This window comes from Hemicordylus capensis, chromosome 2 (assembly GCF_027244095.1).
Source record: "Hemicordylus capensis ecotype Gifberg chromosome 2, rHemCap1.1.pri, whole genome shotgun sequence".
NCBI classification, from domain to species: domain Eukaryota; kingdom Metazoa; phylum Chordata; class Lepidosauria; order Squamata; family Cordylidae; genus Hemicordylus; species Hemicordylus capensis.
The window spans coordinates 344060425-344083849 of record NC_069658.1 but is presented as its reverse complement, the minus strand read 5'-3'; the positions used below and the strand labels follow the sequence as shown (position 1 = coordinate 344083849).

General features: G+C 45.3%; 1 protein-coding gene across 7 annotated transcripts in view; it reads right to left on the bottom strand.

The window, feature by feature from the left end:
* The window catches only part of ADAMTS2 (ADAM metallopeptidase with thrombospondin type 1 motif 2), a 392140-nt gene that overhangs the window by 248889 nt on the left and 119826 nt on the right, over nt 1-23425 (bottom strand). The window contains exon 1 of one of the 7 annotated variants that reach the window (XM_053298180.1): nt 15419-15639. The exons of 5 other annotated variants lie outside the window; for them this stretch is intronic. In XM_053298180.1, the coding sequence (XP_053154155.1) occupies nt 15419-15565 (147 nt within the window). In that variant the 5' untranslated portion in view covers nt 15566-15639. Of the gene's footprint in view, nt 1-15418; nt 15640-23425 lie in introns of those variants that run through there. One more of the 7 variants, XM_053298181.1, reaches the window with a different exon arrangement.

Here is a 23425-nt window from a genome sequence, read left to right as displayed (position 1 = left end):
GATAGGGCTGAGAGAGATTCCTGCTTGCAACCTTGGAGAAGCCGCTGCCGGTCTGTGAAGACAATACTGAGCTAGATAGACCAATGGTCTGACTCAGTATATGGCAGTTTCCTATGTTTCTAATTCTTTTGAGATAATTCTGGAAGTTTCCTTGCCCCCATTGGGCACTACCACCCACCACACTCCTCTCTGGGTCATCCCTTTCCCCTTGATTTGAAGCGATACATTTGCTGGAATCCCCATTATTCCCTATGGGAAAATTCTTAAAGATGTGTAAACTTTAAAAATTCACAAAAAACCAGCCCTTTGCCTAATTCCTTTGAAATTTGGGTGGTAGCTTCCACCCATTGGACACTACCACCACCACTCACTCTTTTTGCCCTGGGACCCTTTTTAAAAATCCAAATCGATTCGGATTCAGAAAATTCGGCTACAAAACAAAACAGGGCTGATTCAGATTCAGAAAATTTGGGTACAAAACAAAATGGGGGTGTTTCGATTCGGATACAAATCGAAACAAGAAAATTCCAAAATGCACACCCCTACTAAAGATCTATGCTCAGGCAATACGTGCGGCAAAGATGCAGTTCTTTTCTGCCCATATTGCCTCTGCGAGTTCACATCCAGCGGAGTTGTTCAGGGTTGTGAGGGGACTAGTATCTCCCCCCCTCCCTTGAACCAGAATTTGGAATCATCAGTTACCCGCTGTGATGTGTTTAAAGAGTTTTTCGCAGATAAAATCTCTCGGATTCGGGCCAACTGATGGAGACTCCACAATTAATTTGATGTCTGAACTGGAGGTGTCCAACTATTCCTCTTATACGATTCGGCTGGATCAGTTCAGTTTGTGACTCCTGAGGATGTGGACAAGCTGCTTGGGGCGATGAGGCCTGCCACCTGTTCTCTTGACCCTTGTCCAACATGGCTTGTTCAATCTAGCAGGGAGACTGTTGTAGGTGGCCTGGTGGAAATTATAAATGCCTCTCTGATGGAAGGCAGGATGCCTCCTTGTCTTCAGGAGGCAATTATTAGACCACCTCTAAAGAAGCCTGCATTAGACCCCTCAGAGTTGAGCAATTATAGGCCTGTTTCCAATCTCCCATGGTTGGGCAAGATAATTGAGAGGGTGGTGGCCTCTCAGCTCCAGTTGGTCTTGGATGAAACTGATTATTTAGACTCATTTCAAACTGGCTTTCGGGTGGGCTCTGGGGTGGAGACTGCCTTGGTCGGCCTGATGGATGATCTCCAACTGACAGAGGAAGTGTGACTCTATTGGTCCTTTTGGATCTCTCGGCGGCTTTAGATTCTATCGACCATAGTATCCCTCTGGAACGTATGAGGGTATTGTGGGTGGGAGGCACTGTTTTACAGTGGTTCCACTCCTACCTCTCAGACAGATTTCAGATGGTGTCGATTGGAGATTGTTGCTCTTCGAAATCTGAGCTTAAGTAAGGTGTCCCCCAAGGCTCCATACTTTCTCCAATGCTTTTTAACATCTACATGAAACCACTGGGAGAGATCATCAGGGGATTTGGAGCTGGGTATTACCAGTACGCTGATGACACCCAGATCTATTTCTCCATGTCAACCTCTTCAGGAGTTCAACCTCCCTAAATGCCTGCGTGGAAGCAGTAATGGGCTGGATGAGGGAGAATAAACTGAAGCTGAATCCAGATAAGATGGAGGTACTTATTGTGTGGGGTCAGAACTCTAGAGACGATTTTGATCTGCTTGTTCTAGACGGGGTCACACTTCCCCAGAAGGAACAGGTTCGCAGTCTGGGAGTACTTCTGGATCCACACCTCTCCCTGGTTTCTCAGGTTGAGGCAGTGGCCAGGGGTGCTTTCTATCAGCTCTGGCTGATATGCCAGCTGCACCCATTTCTCGAGATCAATGACCTCAAAACAATGGTACATTGGTTGGTAACCTCCAGACTTGACTTCTGTAATGCACTCTACGTGGAGCTGCCTTTGTATGTAATCCGGAAACTTCAGTTGGTTCAGAATGCTGCATCTAGGTTGGTCTCTGGGTCATCTCGGAGAGACCACATTACTCCTTTACTGATGGAGCTGCACTGGCTGCCAATAGGTTTCCGGACAAAATGCAAAATGATAGTTATAACTTACAAAGCCCTAAACAGCTTAGGCCCTGGGTATTCAAGAGAATGTCTTCTTCAGTACAAGCCCCACCGCCCATTGAGGTCATCTGAGGAGGTCCGTCTCCAATTGCCGCCAACTCATTTGGTGGCTACACGGAGACGGGCCTTCTTGGTTGCTGCCCCAAGATTGTGGAATGCTCTCCCTGCTGAGATATGATCCTCCCCATCTCTGGCAATTTTTAAGATATTACTGAAAACGCATCTCTTTAACCAAGCTTTCTCAGCTTTTTAAAACTTGTTTTTAAATTGTTTTGGCTATTTAATTGGTATTTTATGATGTTTTAATTGTTAATTATTATTTTATGTAGTTTATAATTTTTGTTTTGTTAATTGATTTTAATGGCATTTTAATGTAAACCGCCCTGAGCCTTTTGGAAGGGCGATATAAAATTTTTAATAATAAATAAATAAAATAATTGTGTGGCAGATGTTTGTCTGTTTGTAGTCGGAAGTCCCATAATATTTTTGCATCTTCATCTTCTACAACTTTTTCAGTTGTATGGTCTCACCAATTTGTGGCTACAGGTAGCTTGTATTTTTTGCAGATGTTCCAGTGTATCATCCCTGCTACCTTGTCATGCCTTTGTTTGTAGTCAGTCTGTGCGATCTTTTTACAACAGCTGATTAGGTGGTCCACTGTTTCATCAGCTTCTTTACAAAGGTGGCACTTGCTGTTTGTGGTTGATTTTTTCCCCTGCTTTTGCTCTTACTGCATTTGTTCTTAGTGCCTGTTCTTGTGCAGCCAGTATTAAACCCTCTGTTTCTTTCTTCAAGTTGCCATTCTTAAGCCATTGCCAGGTCTTGGTGATGTCTTATTTTCCACTTATATAGTGCAAATATTGACCATGCAGGGGCTTATTTTTCCATTATTATTATTATTTATTATTATTAATTCGATTTCTATACCGCCCTTCCAAAAATGTCTCAGGGCAGTTTACACAGAGAATTAATATATAAATAAGATGGATCCCTGTCCCAAAAGGGCTCACAATCTAAAAAGAAACAGAAGATAGACACCAGCAACAGGCACTGGAGGTACTGTGCTGGTGGTGGATAGGACCAGTTACTCTCCCCTGCTAAATAAAGAGAATCACTACATTAAAAGGTGCCTCTTTGCCAAGTTAGCAGGCTTGAAGAAAGTAGGAATACAAAACCACTTCATCAGTGAGGCTGTTCTCACGCGCAGGCAAAACTGAGCTACCGAAGCCAAGCCCGATCTTGCCCAGGTGTGAGACTGCCGGGATCATGCCCAATCCCGGCGGCACCTCAGCAGCAAACTTGCCAAGCCAGCCACCCTCTAAAGTGGGGTTATGAATGTTGGAAGTGAAGGACTCTGTGCTGTCTCATGTCTCAATGACAGAGGGGGACAAACTAGTGAGTCAGAGGGCTAGAGGGGTCAAGACACTGGTCATCCCTTCTCTATTGCTCTGACTCTATCCCTTTGGTATGTAGATTGCTACTCTCAGGGACTTACTTCCTGCCTGCCTGCCTTCCTCGCTTCCTCTTTCCATTTCTTCTCCCTTGCAACACCCATGCTCCTCTCTCCCTGCACCATGTGTGCAGGGATGCAGAATCCATCCCTCTGCATCCAGCTAGATAGATAGATTAGAGATCCTATCTCCCCACTTTACTATCTAGAATGGAGTTGACTAATAAAGTCTCCTTATATTGATTTGAAACTATGAACTGGCTCCAAGTTTCTTTTACTCTCAGCATACACGCATGCCTAGGCAGACTCTACTGTGTTGTGCCTCAGTGCACTCTAATAGAAGGGTATCTCCTACCAGAGATAATTCCCAACAACGAGAGCTAGCACTCTCTTAGCCCTATTTTTTTTTTTAATCGTTTGCCAGCCCTAGCTGCTTTCAGCATCGGGGGAATCCCCATAATGCACTGCACATTCACACAGTGCATTATGGGAGTTCCAGGGACTGGGGTGACGCATCCCAAGCCGTGACCCTCCACATTGCCGGTGGCTGCCGGCAGTTATGTGGATGGATGATCCACCTGCCCAGGGAGAGAAAAGAAAAGAATCATCTGAAGGCAGGTAAGTGCAAGCAGCCTTCCTCCCTGCTCTCCCTTGAGCCCTTTCTCACCGATTGTGAGAAAGGGCTCCTTAAATGACCAACAAACATATAGAAGTGCAAAAGGACAAACATGCTAAATTTCAGCTTATCACCTCCCATTATATATTTAATTATAAAGAAGATACTGTTTCCCTCTGCATTGTTTATTATTTGCATAAGTATCCTGCCTTTTCTTCAAGGTGCTCAGGGCTGTTTACACATTTCCTCCCTCATGGCAACTCTATACAATAGATTAGACCAAGAAACTGTGCCATTTTTCTGGCAGGAGGATTTCAATTTCCGTAATGTTGTGCTACACATAAGACTTTCTTTCCTTGTAAGAAGGGCCATTTGGAATATTTCCAAACATGTGGGCATTTGATGAAAAGTAATAATTATGTTTATGAGGTCCCTTAATAGCAACAACAACAACAAAAAGCAAAACTGAGGGGGGAAATAGCAAGGATTTGAACACACGTCTCCTCAATCTGAGTCCATCTGTTACACTGTGCTGACCTTTTTGATGGAGGGAACACAATTTGTCACTAAGGCAATGTTGGAGAAACCTCATAATAAGTGTATAAACAAAAACAGCTGGCTTCCATCTATGTCCAATTCTATCTGTTCCATTATATATCCTCATAGTAGTTTGCCATGCTACTAATTCTGAGATAGCATTAAGCCAGGTTCTGATGGGTTTTTAAAAAGAGCTGTAAATATTTGAATCAGAGTGACTCCTAGCATGCATGTTCCAGATATGTTATCCAAATGTTGTCTCACATACCTCAGTATTTTCAATAATGTGGTTTACAGCACTCAGAGAAAGTATGCATTTCCAGAGGCCATGCAAACATCTGCCCAGCAGCTTGCTGAACCAAAACCCCGTGAACCCTGACGTCATTAGAAGAAAGAGTACAAACAATAAAATGGCCCAAAGGATATGACACAAATGCTAAATAACTGGCTCTACTGAAAGGACCAGATATAGTTGCATTAGATTTATAAATACAAAGAACTTTGACTACTAGCTAAGGCAGAGTGTGCACTATCTGAAGCAAAACAATTTGTGGATCAACTCTTACATGAGGGACAAATTCACCATCACTTTTCACCATCTATGAAAGCAGAAATGATTAAGTTATTTCTCAAAGGCATTCATAAAACTACTGTGCTGCTCCATTTTTGAGAGGTTTCAGAAAGCGCTGAGCTCCCAGCCTCACTCCCAGGGAATGCCTCTCCCTGACTTTGAAAGCAGGAAGAAGCCATCCCAGCCATGCTGGGAGCCCAACGCTCAGCAAATGTTTCTTCAAAATGGGGCACACAGGCCCATTTACTATCATTGCCACACCCCTTGTGTCCGATGTCAGGTGCAGGGGCATGGCTAGGGCACCAGGTACAATCCCGGGGCATGATGGCCTGGGTTCTTCAAACCCACTTGCACAATGGACGCTATGCCCCTGAAGACAGAGGTTGCAGATTTGTTCTACTCCCACAGGTAAATGGCAGCTTGGGGGTGGGTGGGGAGAAACAACTGAAATTGGGGAAATGGCATGGGGAAAGGGTTAAACTTCCCTCTCCCAGTGCTCTGATCCAAAACACCCCCTCTGATCCAAACCACAACTCTGATCCAAACCCCCCCATAGCTGTTTTTAACCCAAGAAAAATGTTATTGGAAAATCTAATCATGGGTCTGCCACGTAGCATCCAGTTTGGCGATCATAAATATTAGGTATTGTTTATCAAATATAAACAAAAGCAATTCACTTCAAGAAGATTCAAACATGGGGTGCTTACGTCCCCTGATTTTCTCTAATTAAATCAAGCTTAAATAGCATGCATTTTTATTCTCTATTCCTGAATTTATGTTGGTTTCCCTTAATGAACCTTTTCTGTCTGTTTAATAATATTTTGCCCTGGACATTCAGAAACTCTGATATAAGTACACAGAAGTTTCTGCCTGCTTCAGTCCACATTACCCTTGATCCACATTTGCGTTTGAGGAGAATTAATAGTGAGGCTATAAATACCTCTTTTGGTATATAAGAAAGGAGTTCATAGTATCAGTTTTATATATGACATATCAGTTTTATTCATGACATGAACCTCATTCAGAGGCAGGGTTGATGAACATTGGGGTTTTTTTAATAAAATAAAAATTGATTTTAAAATTTAAATTGATTTTTTAAATTTAAATTGGATTTTAAGCTTTTTAAAGAGAGAGAGAGAAAGAGAGAGAACGAACCTAGGTCAAAGATACTATTATGAATGTTATTCAAAACTTCTAATCAGAGGCATATCTAGGGAAAATAGCGCCTAGGGCAAGCACTGAAATTGCGCCCCCGTCCAAGCATCTGACACCCATCTTTCAGATAACTTTACTATAATATCAGCTGAAAAATGCAAGTCAGGCTCATTAATCTTTTAATATTTCAAAAACTATTTAGCAGTGGACTTAGCCAGATAAAAAAATGCTGCAAAACTACAAATTTCAGTATGCTGGGGCTCATGAAATACCCAAATACTATGTGGAGGTGTACTTGGAAAACTAGAAGTGCCTGTCTAATTCTCTACTATGCATTGTAGCATCACTATTACTTAAGTTTTAAAAATCAATGGAGAATTTGACTTTTCCCAGATACTCTGAAAATAATTAAAGGATATGCAGAGTAAACTGTGTCACTGCTTGGAATATATTCTAGTCTTTCAGAAAGACAGTTAAAATGAGAGAAAGAGAGCAAGAAACTCCTAGTGGGCCTTAATATTAAGGATTTCACACTGATTCAAAGACAAACTCACTATTAATAGCCATATTAGCAAGACATCACATTTAACTCACTTATCACAAGAAGCAAAGTAAGAGCAAATGAATACAATCCTAGCTCATAAGCGTCAGCTCAGTATTCACAAGCCCTGATTCTCTGTACATAGTGCCAATCTGAATATGTGTACAGTGTCTTATATTATTTTTAAAAAATTGTTTTAACCTGTAGCCCCTTTGGGGGGCTTCCTAAAGTCTGTGGGGGGGTTGCAAAGGTTCCCACTCACCCCGCTGGCCTCTAGGGCCTCACAGGTACCATTTGAGCATGTGCAGTGGCCAATTTTAAAAATAATCTTTTTTTTTTTTTAAGGCCACTGAAAACAAAATGGCCACCGCGCATACTCAAATGGCCTCTGCAAGGCCTGGCATGACCTAGGGCCTCACAGAGGCCATTTGAGCATGCACGGTGGTCATTTTGTTTTCAGCAGCCATTTTTTAATTTTTTTTTTTAATTTTACAAAATGGTGCCCCCTTCAAGTGGTGCCCGGGGCACGTGCCCTGCCTGCCCCACCCTAGATACGCCCCTGGTTCTAATCATAATATATGAACATGTTGACAGAAGTATATGTTGAACACAGGTGCAGCAGTACACTTGTTATGTTGAACATAGGTGCAGCAGTACACTTCCTATCTGTACCATACATTTGAAGGGTCTGTATCTAGATTCACTTTTAAAATGAATCCAAGTACAGTCATTAACACAAACATGTGCTCAGGTGTACAGATATCTGTGCACTCATATAACATAATGTCTGAATTGGGCTAAAGAAGGCCAATGAATGAATAGAGGATTTGGGGGGGATGGAGCAGATTGAGCAAGGTTGAAGAGTCTGGATCTACAGTAAATGCAAGGAATAGGGGAGGGGAATAGAAAGTGAAACCAAAAGTGGACAGAACGTATTCATGCAGTCCTGAGTAGCAGTGTGCCCGAACCGGTCTGGCGGCCATTCCAAAGAATGGCCGAACTGCCGGACCGGTCTGGCCCTGCCTGGTTCGGGTCCGGGTGGGGGGTATGCCTTTAAGGGCGGGAGGGCTTGCTTAGCCCTCCCGCCTCCTTGCCCCCGCAAGCGCCCGTATTGAACAGTATAGGGGCGCTGGAAACCAGCCGCCCCCCCCGCCGCCGCGGCAAAATAACCCCCAAAGTCAGCCAGCCAGCCAGCCCTCCCTCCCTCCCAGCTAGCTGCCCTCCCACCCACCCACCCACCCGCTCACCCACTCGCACACTGGATAAAAAACGAGAGGAGCTCCGGCACAGAGCTCCTCTCGTTCGGAAGGCCTCCTGAAGAATGGCGGCTTGCGCGCGCGCACATGCGCGCGCCGCAAAGCATGCCGTTCTCCGGAGGCCCGGTCTACCCGGCGGGAAAGGGCCGGGTAGACCGGGCCTCAGATCGCTGAGTAGACCGGGCCTCCGATCGCCGGAGGCCCGGTCTACCCAGCGATCGGAGGCCCGGTCTACCCGGCCCTTTCCCGCCGGGTAGACCGGGCCTCAGATCGCTGAGTAGACCGGGCCTCCGATCGCCGAAGGCCCGGTCTACCCAGCGATCGGAGGCCCGGTCTACCCGGCGGGAAAGGGCCGGGTAGACCGGGCCTCCGATCGCTGGGTAGACCGGGCCTCCGGCAATCGGAGGCCCGGTCTACTCAGCGATCAGAGGCCCGGTCTACCTGGCCCTTTCCCGCCGGGTAGACCCGGCCTCCGGAGAACGGCGTGCTTTGCGGTGCGCGCATGCGCGCGCGCGCAAGCCGCCATTCTTCAGGAGGCCTTCCGAACGAGAGGAGCTCCGGCACAGAGCTCCTCTCGTTCGGAAGGCCTCCTGAAGAATTTTATCCAGTGTCCTCTCGTTTTTTATCCAGTGTGCGAGCGGGTGAGCGGGTGGGTGGGAGGGCAGCTAGCTGGGAGGGAGGGAGGGCTGGCTGGCTGGCTGACTTTGGGGGTTATTTTGCAGCGGCAGCGGCGGGGGGGGCGGCTGGTTTCCAGCGCCCCTATACTGTTCAATACGGGCGCTGGCGGGGGCAAGGAGGCGGGAGGGCTAAGCAAGCCCTCCCCGCCCTAGAAACAAGGCCCCCCTTCGGTGCCGGTCCGGACTTCTCCGGACCGTGCACATCACTAGTCCTGAGGAAACCTTTTTCCGAGTGTATCCTCCATTGTAGAAGGGAAATACCTACAATTGCAGCAGGCCCTAAAAGAGACCCATTTGGGAATATTTTAATGAAGTTTATGTACCCATGGATAAAACAGTCGTGTGTGAATGCAAACAGTGCAACAAAGAAATGTGAGGCCTTGTTGCCCAAATGAAACAGTATTATGAGATGTGTGCACCTATTACAATTTGTACCTATCCTATAAAAATGAAAACTACATCTCTGAATATGTATTAAAGTTATATTAGACAACAAGAACATACTTATACTAGAAAATAATGATTAAATAGAATCTTCCTGACTTCACAGAGTCCTTCATAAAGTCCTTCTGTGAAGTGATTTAAGTCATGATCTATCTATATAAAAGCCTAAGGGCTTATGTAGCACATCTTGGGAAGTATGTGGCACACCTCGCAAGAATTGTGAGAGTTGAGAGAGAGAGAAAAGGCATGGAGCAGGGCTAAGTGGTGGATAGAGGGGGAGCAGCAGCTGCCAAGGAGGAGGAGTAGAAAGGGCCAAGATGGAGGAAGAAAGAAGAGACATTGAGCACCAGTATCGCGGGTCCTCCGTCACCCCGTCGAGTCTCCTTGTGAGAAGGACAGCTGAGCCGGGATGGAAGAGCACACAGAAGGCCCTCCATGCAGGCCAGACAGTGTGCCCTGGCTCGGCTGTCCTCCTCACAAAGAGACTTGGTGGGGCAACACAGGCTGGCCCATGGTGTGCTCTCCCACCCTGGATCAGCAGTCCTCCTCGCAAAGAGACTCTCCCTGAGTGAGTAAGTGAGTGAGTGAGGGGGAGGGGGAGGCTGAGTGAGGGGAAGAGGGAGGATGAGCAGGCGAGGTAGCGGGGGGAGGCTGAGTGAGCAGGGGAGGGGGAAGCTGAGCAAGCAAGTGGGGGAGGGGGAGTGAGTGAGAGAGCAGGGGAGGGAGGAGGCTGAGCGAGCGAGTGAGTTAGTGGGGGAGGGAGAGGCTGAGTGAATGAGTGACTGGGGGAGGGGCAGGATGAGTGAGAGAGTGTGGGAGGCTGAGTGAGCGAGCAAGGCAGGGAGGGGGAGGCTGAGTGAGTGAGCAAGTGAGGGGGGAGGGGAGAGGGAGGGGAAGGATGAGTGAGCGAGCAAAAGCGGGGAAGAGTGAGCGGGTGAGGGAGAGGGGGCAGTGTGAGTCAGTGAGTAAGTGAGTAATAAAGTCCTAGTGCGCTGATGCTCTGTGTGGTATATGCTAGTTTAAATTGATTTGATTTAAATCAAACCAACTCTGTTCAGACGTTAAGAAAAAGAGACACTGTACCCATGTACAGTATCTCAAATGGAACAAGCCTGGCCCCCGTCACTCAGTCCCAAGGTTTGCCACTCACACTTACAGCGGCGGTCATCTGAAGAGGTGAATGCCACTTCCATGATGGTGTGCACTTCAATGAGCAGAAGGAGCCTGATCACAGAAGCAGCATTTGCCTCTTCAGACAGACACCTCGGTAAGTTTGAGTGGCAGGCTCTAGGGGTGAGTGTTGACAGGGCCGATGGAGAAGGACTTCTGGGCCCATTTGAGCCACAGTACAAGCACACATCTCTTTTTTAACATCTGAATTTGGCTGGTGTTGATCAGGTTTCTTTATCTCCCTGCACTTATATATGCATGGGGTGAGCAGAGTATTCTGAATTGAGGAACAATGTGAACATTTTGCTAGTTTATTTTCTCAATAGTTAGAAGTCACCAACAGGATGGAGTATGATAATTGTGCTGACCCAACAAACTATCCTTTGTATTCATGATACACAAGTCCTTTTCAGATGTTCGCTGAGCACATGCGGGAGGGATATCATCAGACTCTTGTCTGTTGTCTCTGCTTCTAACCTCTGTGTAATCATCTGATTGTCTGTATAGATCTTATGTGTGTACAACTTTTATGTGCAGAGGCTCTTTCCATTTAATCTGCATACTGTATTTTGCAGGGTTCCAGATCATATAGAAAAAGTCTGCTGTGTTGAAGTGCAGGGTATACTGTACATGTGTCAAATAAGGGCAGGGTATACATGTGACAAATAAATAAATACTGGTCACACATAGGGTCTGCACAAACAATCAAATGAACAGGCAGAGGCAGGGACAAGGGAAAGGATGTGGCTCTGGGGTAGAGCACACACTTTTCATACAGAAGGTCCCAGGTTCAATCCTTGTCAACTCCAGGCTGGGTTGGGAAAGACCCTTGCCAGGAACTGTAGAAAGCTAGCGACCATCAATCAGTGTAGACAATTTGGGCATGTTGTCGCAAAATAGAAATTGTTATAAAATGTTTAAGAACATTTAAAATTTATTTTTAACAGCAAACATTTTGAAAACTTTGAAGTTTTCCAAATTTGTTGTGCACCTCCCCTCAACAAATTACAGCCAGCTCCACACTGGATTATATTCGAGCCTTTCAGCAGAACAACAAAGAGGACATGAGTTCAACTTCAAATATTCTGCCTATCATCACCCCTCCAGGGAACTCTCTGATGGGAACAACTACAGTCCAGCTCACCCAAATAGCAGGGTCTGTGCTGTTCTTGTAGCGTTTTCTGAATCACTGTATTCCAACTCTCTTCTTTCTTTCTGGAATCAAGTTCAATAGCTATTTCTTTTTCTTTTTATTGAAGCAAATTCATACAGCTCAGGGAAAAGACATGGAAAGAAGTCTAGACAATGCAAGTAGCATGATGGATTTATTTGGATGGTTTTGCCTTTCATAGTTTAGCAGGGTTTTAATAAAAAGTCAATAATTTGACATTATTATATCCCTGCTAATTGGGCAAAGCAGTGGCTCTCTTATATTTAGCAATGGGATAGCAGCAGTCCCTTTACAGCCCAGCATAGCATCTCTCCCTGTGAATGCCTCCTTTGAATCTTCTTCTCCTTTTTTTAAGACTCTGAGGGACGAGTCACATGATTGTCCTGGGCAGGCTGGAAGGGCGGGAGGGGGTAGGCTGCGCTTAACTTACCTTCCCCCCAGATGACCGAACTTTCCTCCATCAGCGCACCTCCTGTGTGCTCACATGGACAGCCATGCTCCGTGCAGCTCCATGAAGCAGAAGGATCCTCCAGCCATCCCTCAATGTAATGTGTGGCACATGCATTGCATTGAAGATTCCATCAGATGGGCGTGCTATGCGCCCGTCTATGTGACTCCTTGGACTGCATGCAACCAGAGGAATCACACAATACCTAGGTGCTGGGTTAAGCACCCTTAACCTTGGCTAAAAGCTGTGTCTGTTAAGGGGGTTAGGTAGGCAGGGAGCAGAAGGATCTGTGAGGATCCCACTGCTTCTCACAATCAGCCTAACCCTGCTTAGGGCAACCCAGGCAGGGTTAGGCTGGTTGTGAGAACAGCTTCCATGACTTTTTGGGACAGTGAACCATTTTCTTATACTTTTTGCTATGTAAGCCACTTTAAGAACACTTTTGTGAAAAGTGGTATATAAATATATATAATGGTGGTTGTTATTTGTGGTCTGCTTGGTGTCACTCAGCCTCACCTTTTCCACTTATTTTTATTTTCTCATTCCTTGGCTTGCAATCTTAGTTTCTAAAATTAATCGAACACCATGTGCGTCCTTGGTGGGGCGGGGCAAGGGGGCCAGCCCCCAAACTGCAGTTTGAGCCAGTTCCATTGAATCCTATGGGTCCAACTTCCAGGAAAGGAGGTATAAGACTGCAGCCTTTGCATCCTCGTGGAAGAAGTCCTGCAGCCACCCATGCCCAACACCACCATTTTCATGTCCTGCTTACATAACCTGTATGGTGAGACTGACCTGTATTTAATACTCCATCCTTCTATGCCTCCCTGCATTATCAGCATTGCATTGGCAGGCAAAGATGCCAACAGTGTCAGTGGAAGTGTCCCATTTTCATTTTCAACTCCAGGACTGAGTTGAAGAACCTGATCACAAAAGTAATCCCTGATCCACAGTGTGCCCTTTTCTCTAATGTCTGCAACCTTAAGAAATTAACCTCAGCAGATGAGAATCAGTATATTTATTAATTCAAATATTTATATCGCACCTTCCTGTTAAATTAATGTCTAAGTACAGAATTGCTGTCATTTGTCTGGCCTTCCTGGAATGCCCAAGAATGACACAGTCACCTCCTGTGTGACACAGTGTGCACACAGACTCACCCTCATTCTCTGGCAAGACTGAGCCGGTCTCACTGTGCAAATTTCATCAGATGACAATGTAAGAACAGACAGGGAAATCAACAAAGCACAAAAGAATCTAAGAGTTGGGAAATGAAAATCAAACAGAGATAAGACCTGATTACCTTGCCGCATAGGCCTCAGGACATAGAGTTGTAAATTTTTTGTCATATTTCACCTTTTAAAAAGCAATTTCTGTCTTTCAGTAACTCACATGAAATTACAATACACAAAGGAAACCTGATTCATCTTGGAAAGCCAGAGGCTATGATATCACAACTGCCAAGATTTTATCAAGTTAGGCCTCTTGCATTTAGTTTTCATGCATACTGAGAGAGGGCAGATAACACCTGAACTCAACCCTCCCTCCATTGCATTTCAAGTTATGTGAGATATATCTTGAACTCCAGGTAGACAGATCAGAGTAATTTTCTTAGGTAACAGCTCACATTCTTAAAGGTGGAGGCTAACTATATGATTCAAACTATGGTGACATGATCAGTTTATCAAATATACTCAATAATATCTCACTAAGAGGGTGGTAGAAGATAATAAAACAATTTATTTTTTTTAAAAAAAACCCAATATTGGGTTTTTAAAGACCACAGCAATAGGTTTGGGTAAAAAAAGTGCCCAACAATATGTTTCTAAACTTTCTAAAAAGCTGAAGTAGACAAGAGAATAATGGTTCTGAATTTATAGATGTATTATCAAATAGCAAACTTAGTAGAAATGACCCCACTCCTTAAAGCAGAAAAGAACTTAGCAGGGTTCAGACGAAATGACTGTTGGTGGAGATGGTTCTAGAGCATCTATCCTGGGTTGAGAGGAGAAAAATGTGGACATTCACTGTGTTTACTGAATCAATACTGAGACATTACTCAACTAACAAGCCAGCCAGCCTGTATTCCACTAACAACTGCCCTAGCCATAAAACTTGGCCTCGCCCCTTCCACTTCTGGTTACCAGAAGTCTAACAAGGCACGACAATCAAAACAGCAATAATTATTACAACCTGACAAAAGCTGGCACCAATAGCCCTATTATTATTAACATACCACATACTAAACCCAACAGTACTAATAATCATAGGTATTACATCAATTCTTACAGGCGGGTAGAGGAGGACATAACCAAACACAACCTTCTTAGTCGCCATCCTATTTCTATTATTTGACCTAGAAATTGCCCTCCTACCCCTACCCCATGAGCCATTAATTTCCCAATCCTACCTACTACCATAATCTGGGTATCTACTATTTTAATCTTATTAACACTAGGCCTTATCTATGATTGACTGAAGCGTAGCCACAGGAACAATTATTACACTATGCAGTTTCCACTGACTAATAGCCTGAACTGGGTTAGAAATTAATACCCTAGCAATCATCCCCCACATAGCAAAAACAAAAAAACAAAACCACCCCCACCCCAAGCCACAGAGGCCTCAGCTAAATACTTCCTCACACAGCTGCCGCCTCCGCAATAATCCGATTCTCCAGCACAATAAACGCATGATATACAGGACAATGAGAATATTCTTTTATACAAAGGCAAACTTTTATAATTAAGAAAATTTAAACAACTGGGGCAAATATTCACTTTCAAGAATTAAAGACTACTAGTGGGCCCAGGCACAGAGCATTTGCACCTCAAGTTGGGCTCAACCGTCCGTCCGTCCCCCCCGCCCATGTTGGCATGCCCGGCTTTCTGGCTGGCTGACCGGCCGTTCCCCCCTCTGCTGTCCCCCCGGGCCAGGCTGTCCCACCGCCGCCGGCCAGGCTTGGTTAGCCTTGGTTAGCCTGCTGCCGCTTCCTCCATGCAGCCAGGTCAGAGCCCACCACCGCTGTCTCACCCCGGCCGGCGGGCCAGGGCCAGCCCATCCCGCTGCCTCCCACCTCCTCCTCCAGGTCAGCAGGGCTTTGGCCAGTGGGGCTTTGCCCACCGGCCCTCCGCCTCCTGGCCGCCACCATTATTTCTCTCCGCTTCAATGGGAACTCTTGCACAGTCTAGAGCATCTGTGCCTAGTACTTGATTGATCCCCTCACTCTCTGCCACAGCCCCCCTCACCTCATAGATCTCCCCACCTTCACCTGAGCTGCACTCCTGCTTCTGCTCCTCCTCCATCAAACAGCAGCAGTGGTTGATTGGGCCCTTCCTTGCTGCCAGTGCTGCCATGGCTGGCTGCTCATTCCCCTCAGGCTGCTGACAGAACATCTTCTGACCAGTAACAGTTGCATTCCAACTGACCTTAACCAACACAGGCTCCTCCTCCTTTTCTGCATGTTGAATCCCTACTGCCCAATCCCCACGGTGCCACAGGCTCCTCCTCCCTATCTGCATATAGAATCCCCACTGCCCAATCACCATGGTGCTTCTGCTCTCACAGGCTCCTTCTCCCCATCTGCATATGGAATCCCTACTGCCCAATCAGGTGCTTCAGCGGGGGCATGGTTTGCCACATCCCCACGCATCCCCCAGGTCTGTCTACAGGAATTAATAATACAGTTCTGATGAATAATACAGATTTTCCTTATCTGCTTCCTTTTTATCTTATGACAAAATAAGCTATAATATGAATAATGATCTGCCAAAATTCTTTAAATATTTCCAGATTATTAACTTTATTTTGCAAGTGCTATACAGATATATGGCTACATTTAGAGGCATCCTGCCGCTGAGGCTGGAGGTGGCCTACAGCCACCAGACTAGTAGCCTTTGATAGACCTGTCCTTAATGAATTTTTCTAAGCCCCATTTAAAGCCATCCAAGCTAGTGTCCATCACCACATCCCATGTCAGAGAATTCCATAGATTAATTATGTGTGGTGTGAAAAAGTACTTCATTTTGTCGGTCCTAAATGTCCCACCGTTCAGTTTCATGGGATGACCCCTGGTTCTAGTGTTGTGAGAGAGGGAGAAAAAATTCTCTCGGTCCACTCTCTCTACTCCATGCATAATTGTATACAACATGTCTCTCCTTAGTCACCTCTTTTCCATAGTAAAGAGCCCCAGATGCTGTAGCCTTGCCTCATAAGGAAAATGTTCCAGGCCACTGATCAGCTTGGTTGCCTCTTCTGCACCTTTTTGTGTTCTACAATATCCTTCTTAAGATATGGTGACCAGAACTGTATGCAATACTCCGTATGTGGTCGCACCATGGATTTGTACAAGGGCATTATAATACTAACATTTTTGTTTCCAACTCCCTTCCTAATGATCCCAAGCATGGAACTGGCCTTTCTCACCACTGTCACGCATTGAGTCGACACTTTCAACCAACTGTCCACCACGATCCCAAGATCTCTCTCCTGGTCATATCTGGGGGAGCTATGGGGTGTACTGATAAGAGGAAGTGTTCCTTAAAGTATGCAGGACCTAAATCATATATGGGATAACAACTTCTCGATATGTAAGCTTTGCTTAAAAACCACGATGAGTCTGGAAGATGTATTTATTTTTATTTAAAATATTTATACCCCGCCCCTCCAGTACATTACAGCTCGGGGTGGCTCACAACATTTATAAAATACCTACAATATAAAATCAGACTAATAAAATTAACCAAATTAAACACGTTAAAAATCCAAGCGAAAACCACAATCAGAATTAGCTTTTAAAATTTCAAATTAAATTCTTTTAAAAGCTAAAAACTAAGAATTATAAAAACTAAATACTGAAGAACCTACCAGATATAAGCAACAGGTGAAACATTAAAAAGCCTCTTTTAAAAGATGTGTTTTTAGTTCTTTTAAAAAAACACTTAGTGAGGGAGCATGGTGAAGCTCTTCAGGGAGGGCGTTCCATAGCTGAGGGGCCACAACTGAGTCCCCACCAACCGGATCTCTGTTTGTGGCGGGATGATGAGCTGAGGCCCTGGCAGGTTCATTTGAGCAAATGGGGTCCAACAGGTATCCCAGCCCCAAGCCATTTAAGGCTATAAAGGTCAAGACCAGCACCTTGAATCTAGCCCAGAAGTGGACTTGTAACCAATGAAGCTGCCAAAGTATGGGTGTGATACTCGTGAAGCGATTCGCACCCACAAGCATTTTGCAACAGAATTCTGAACCAAGTGAAGCTTCCAACCCGTCTTCAAGGGCAGCCCCATGTAGAGAGCATTGCAATAGTCCAATCTGGATGTTACCAAAGCATGAGTGACTGAGGTCAGGTCCGACTTCTCCAAGTAGGGTCACAGCTGGCGCACCAGCCAGAGCTGGTAAAAGGCACTTCTGCACACCACCACCACCTGTGCCTCTAAGGACAGCACTGGGTCAAGAAGCACCCCCAAGCTGTGGACTTTGTCTTTCAGAGGGAGTGTGACCCCATCCAAGACCAGATTTACCTCACTACTCAGATAATCAGTTTTACCAACCCAGAGCACTTCCGTCTTATCTGGATCAAGTTTCAGCTTGTTTGCCCCCATCCAGTCCCGAACAGCCTCCAAGCCCTGGTTCAGAGCATCCACTGCCTCCTTGGTGTCTGCTGTCTTAAAAGATAGGTAGAGCTGGGTGTCATCAGCATACTGATGGCACCTCAGCCCACACCTATGGATGACCTCTCCCAGAGGTTTCATGTAGATGTTAAACAGCATGGGGGACAGAATAGATCCCTGTGGCACCCCATAGGCAAATATTCTAACAATATTTTAAGAATGCAGTGGCACCATGACCTAATTCTTGTTCTGGTCATGTACATACAAGCAAATCAGTTACAGAATGCTCATGGTTAATTTTATTTTTATTTTTATTTATTTTTATTTTTTTTTAATGGCCTCACTTCAGGGGCAATTAAATACCAAGTAAATCTTGTGGACTGGTGCTGATCCATGATGCAATCTAGTACAGACCTCTACACTAGTATGTTTTATTACTCCTGACCTTTAAATTATAAAATATTAGGGCAGTACAAAGCTTCAAAGACCAAATCAGGGCTGAATCAAGTTGGCCCAATTTCAGCCTGCATCGAACTGCCATCTGGGTTGAATGGGGGCTGATGTTGCTTGGCCCTGATTCAGCCCCCAAAGTGAAGCAACCACTTCAAATTGGCTGAAGCAAAGTGGGAACCTTTCCAAAATGCCAAATTGAATCAGGCCTCTCCAAAATGGTGAGGCAGTCTGTGAATCAAAGTGGCATCACTTTGCACAGCCTTATAAAATATATTGAAAACTTAACCATTCAACTTTTGATTCCTTCTCCATTTTAAAACATACTATCATCCACTGGGAATCCCAAGTAGTTGGAAAAAAAGAAATAAACAAAATGTTGATTAGCTATACTCTTATGATAGGAGCTCTAGCACATATAATTTAGTGGTCAAATGTTGTATTCCCATTTTCCCATTGGCTCAGGATGGATTACAGTAGTAATTATGATGGGTTTTAAAAGATAAAATGTTCTGAAAGATATATACACAACTGAATATGAGATAATCCTACCAGACCACTAAATGTTCCTCCGTGCCAAATTCTTATAAAATAATATGTGCATTGTCATGAAACTCTTGGGGAAACAGAACATTACAATGCTTGTGTGCAAGGGATATATGTTACATTTTTATCAAGATGCAATCCTGTTCGCTCATTAGAAGACTGTTTATATGACATTTAAAAGCACCCTTTACTCTCAATAGTAAACTATGTGTCACCTGGGGGAGATATAACATGTCAGCTTCCTGCATAAACTACAATCATCCTTAGCAAAAGACCTGATGCAAAGTATTTTCATATGTTCCTTTCTAGAAAAGCCAAAACATACAGTTTGACACAATCCTTCACTATGAACCTGCCTCACTTCCATGTTGAAATGGAGCATAACATACAGCAGGAGGTAAAAAATTTAAGCTGGGAAAGTTAGACTTCCCACTGAGGTCTCATCTCCCACACAAAGTTCACACACAATACCAAAGCTATCCAAGCACCTGGCACAACCAACAAATGGACGTCTCTGATTATAGTAGTGACTCACTGAGGAAAACCATAGAAAAACACGCATTAAAATCCCATATATTGCATTTAAGCCAGTGTAAACTAGACCTCTTGCAGCGTACTATTCAGCACATATATGTTACATAAAATCACTACGTGAAAATAATTAAGCATCATTTTTAAAAGTCTAAGTAATCACAGTGAATAGAAAATATTGACCCACATGAACTACAGGGGTGCTCTCCTGCTCACTGTAACTACAGGTGGGTCAGATCGCCAGGGAAGGGGGGAGAGAGAGAGAGAGAGAGAGAGAGAGAGAGAGAGATTCTAGGTGAACACAACCCAAAGGATCCATCCACCATCACTTGTCTTTTGGTGGGAGAAGGGTGTGCCCCATTATTATTATTTTTTTAAATTTGGATGTCTTGCTTACTGTGAATGGGCAACTGGAAATCTCTTTCCAGTGTTTGGCATGCAATACCAATCTGAGAAGGTGATACCCTCCAACAAATGGGAAAGAGCAGAGGAACAGAGAGGGGCAGAAAAATCTCCTACAAAGTTAGGAGATTTAAGCGGCAATTTGCAAGAACAGCAGTATAGCCCTGTGGGACTGAAACTGGCTCTCTGGGGTCCAAATTACACATGACGTTAATGGCATAATTGCAAGCACAATCGAGCTATTTTCTTTAACAAGCAACACATGCCTGATTTGGATTGAACCCCTGATGGTGCTGTTTCTGTAACACTGTGCCCTGATATGATCCCAGTCAGGATCATCCACCACCCATGAGTGCTATTATGAGAGCGCTCCACCAAGGGGGGCTGGCACTAATGGAAGCTTTTTCCTCCCTTGCAAAATAGCACCTGCAAGAAGATTCAACTAGGCCAGAACCTTCGTGAGGGCAGTATTACAGCCCCCTGCACAATCACAGTTGTGATCCAGATCAGCCACCACCCCCCACCACACACACGCATGCTATTTACAAAAGAAAATGGCTCTGGCATACTTGCAATGTTGTTGACATCATATGTAGCTTAGCCCTGGGAAGTTATGCAGGTTCAGCAGTTTTCCTGCCTGTTTTGAGGAGTCAGTTTCTGACTCTTGTATATTTGAAAACAAAGCAAATACTACAAAGACACCACAAACCAACAGTGCTCTCTCATCCAAAATGAACCTCAATACTGCCCCAGCCTTTGTACCACTTAAAGAAGTAGGGAGTGTATAACTGTTGGTGGAGAGTGTGGATAGTTAATTGAGGTGGCTTATTCCACTGCCCCAACCATTTATCCATTTCCCAGCACAACTGTTCAAGTACCTGGAGGAAAAATGCTGTAATCACCTCTGTGATCAGGCAATTGCAGTTACTGTACCCTGGACTCAAAGAATGAACCTGTATAAGCCCCGCCTTTTACCCTCTATGAGCACAGTGTTTGAAGAGAGAAATCCTGTACTCGGGGAGAGATTCTCCCCTTGACTGGAAAGACAGGTACTCCAGCATTCTGAAGTGTGGGTAGAATCTCTCCCTGTCTCTTCAAACAAACGCCGAGGCTGGGCTAGGGCAGCTAAGCCTGGGCTTGGCTGCTCGTGAGAACCTGTGGGAACTGACCAGCTCCCAGTGGTGCCTCAACAGCAAACCTGCCTAGAGAGTCCGCCTTTTGAACGGGGTTGAGGGAGCAAGGGCTCCCTTAGCCCCATTTACTTGACCATGTGTCAGCACCAACTGCTTTCAGCCGGTACTGATACTCTGACAGGTGCCTGCCCACTGCTAGGTGGGGGGGATCTCCACATTGCACCATGCACTCACACGGTGCATTGTGGGATTTCCGGCAGCCCGGACACGTCATCCCAACCCCCGCAACTCTGCACTGCAGGCACGCAGTGCTGCTCATCTGGGAGCACGTTTTGAACTTCCAAGAGGAGTACTCGGTCATCTGGGTGGGGAAGGTAAGTTTACCAGAACTCTCCATCCCACCCGCCCAGTCATGAGACTGACCTCATTGTACTCATGGTGAGCAGGAAACAGCGTTTCAAAACACATCAGCATGGGGGTGGGGCTTACAGGCACACTCTTGTGAACACTGTACTGTGGTACAGCTTTCCATCATCATCTGAGTACTTGAATAGTAGTAGAACTATCATGTTCAATTACTAATTGAACAAGGGAAGGAATCCTGGGTGATCTTTAACAAGGATCCAACAGTCCCCCTTGTGATATTAGATTGGATCAGTTTTTGACTCCTAAGGATGTGTGGCGGCCATTAAAAATGGCCACCAAAAATGCTCAAATGGTCCCTGCAATGTCCTAGGCCTTGCTAGGCCTCACAGAGGCCTTTTGAGCATGTGTGGCAACCTGCAAAATGGCCACCACACTGATCTTTGTAGGCCTGAACAGGCCTGAAAATCAGACCCGGAAGGGCTACGGTGGTGATCTAAGAGGCCAGCAGGAGGAGGGAAAAACCTTTGCAGACCACACACACACCCCTGCAGCCTTTAGGAAGAACCCCCCCCCCCGGCCAGGAGCTACAGGTTATTTATTTATTTTTTGAAAAATTTTTTTTAAAAATCGTGAATTGAGGAGGGAATGGGGAGCAGCATGGCACTGGCGCCCCTCCCCCCTCTGGCACCTAGGGCATGTGCCCTGGCTGCCCCACCCTAGATTTGCCTATGCTACCACCCATTGAGATCATTAGGAGAGGTCCGTCTGCAGTTGCCACTTACTCATCTGGTGGCTACTCAGGGACAGAACTTCTCCGCTGCTGCCCCGAGGCTTTGGAATGCGCTCCCTAATGCAATGAGCCTCCCCATCTCTGACAGCTTTTAAAAAGTCTTTAAAGATGCACCTGTTCACCCAGGCTTAATGGGTTTTAATGTTGTAACCTGGTTTTCAGGGTTTTTAAATTGTTCTGATTGTTTAATTGCTGTTTTATGATGTTTTAATTGTTAATTATTGTTGTTTTACAGTGTTTTATAATTTCTGTTTTAAGCGTTAACTGATTTTAATGGTTTTCTTTTAATGTAAACCACCCTGAGCCTTTCTGGAAGGGCGGTATAAAAATTGAATGAATGAATGAATGAATGAGATGGGATAGAATTGCCTGTTCAGGATGAGGTTACATTCCCCCAGAAAGAAGAGGTTCGTAGTTTGGGAGTGCTCTTGTACTGGGGTCTCAACCTGGTGCCTCAGGTTGAGGCTATGGCCAGGAGCGCTTTTTACCAGCTGCAACTGATTTGACAACTCTGCCCATTTCTTGAGGAGAATGACCCGAAAACAGTGGTGCACCAGCTGGTAACCTTCAGGTTGGACTCCTGCAATGTGCTCTACATAGGGCTGCCTTAGTACATAGTTCAGAAACTTCAGTTCGTTCAAAATGTGGCAGCCAGGTTGGGCTCTGGGGTATCCCAGAGAGACCACATTATGCTTGTTCTTAAACAGTTGCACTGGTTGCCAAATAGGTTTCCAATCAAAGTACAAAGTGCTGGTTATTACCTTTAAAGCTCTGAATTGCTTAGGTCCAGATTACCTGAGAGAGTCTCTCTCTCTCTACAAGTTCCACACCACTCACTGAGATAATCAGGAGGGGTCCATCTTTGGCTGCCACTGGTTCATCTAGTGGTGAGCTGGGATAAGGCCTTCTCTGTTGTTGCCCCTAGGTTGTGGAACACTCTCCCCGTGTCCTTGGAGGCCTTCAGAAGAGCCTTAAAGACCATTTATTTATTTATTTATTTATTTATTTATTTATTTATTTGATTTCTATACCGCCCTTCCAAAAATGGCTTCGTGTCATGGACATGCTGGAAGACTCCGAGGACGAGTTGGAGGAGGGGATGGAGCTGAGAGCAGAGGAGGGAGGGCAAGGACCAGAAGTTGCAAAGGAGAGTGGGTCCGACGCATGGGGAGTCGAAGATGAATTAGAACCAGGTGAGACAGCTCTTGTGGAGGAGGCGCTACCAGTCTCAGCTGTGGAGAGGCGTCGGTCCAAGAGACAGCAAGAGTTAAGGAGTCACATACGTAGAACAGGCAAAGCTGCTGACTCAGGAACTCTTCATTAACAGCACCGGGGGGTCAGCCTATTTATGTATACTGTACCACAGCTACCCTGCTGATAGCGACGTCAATTTCCTGTGAGCTAATCGGCTGTGTTGTGTATTGCCTT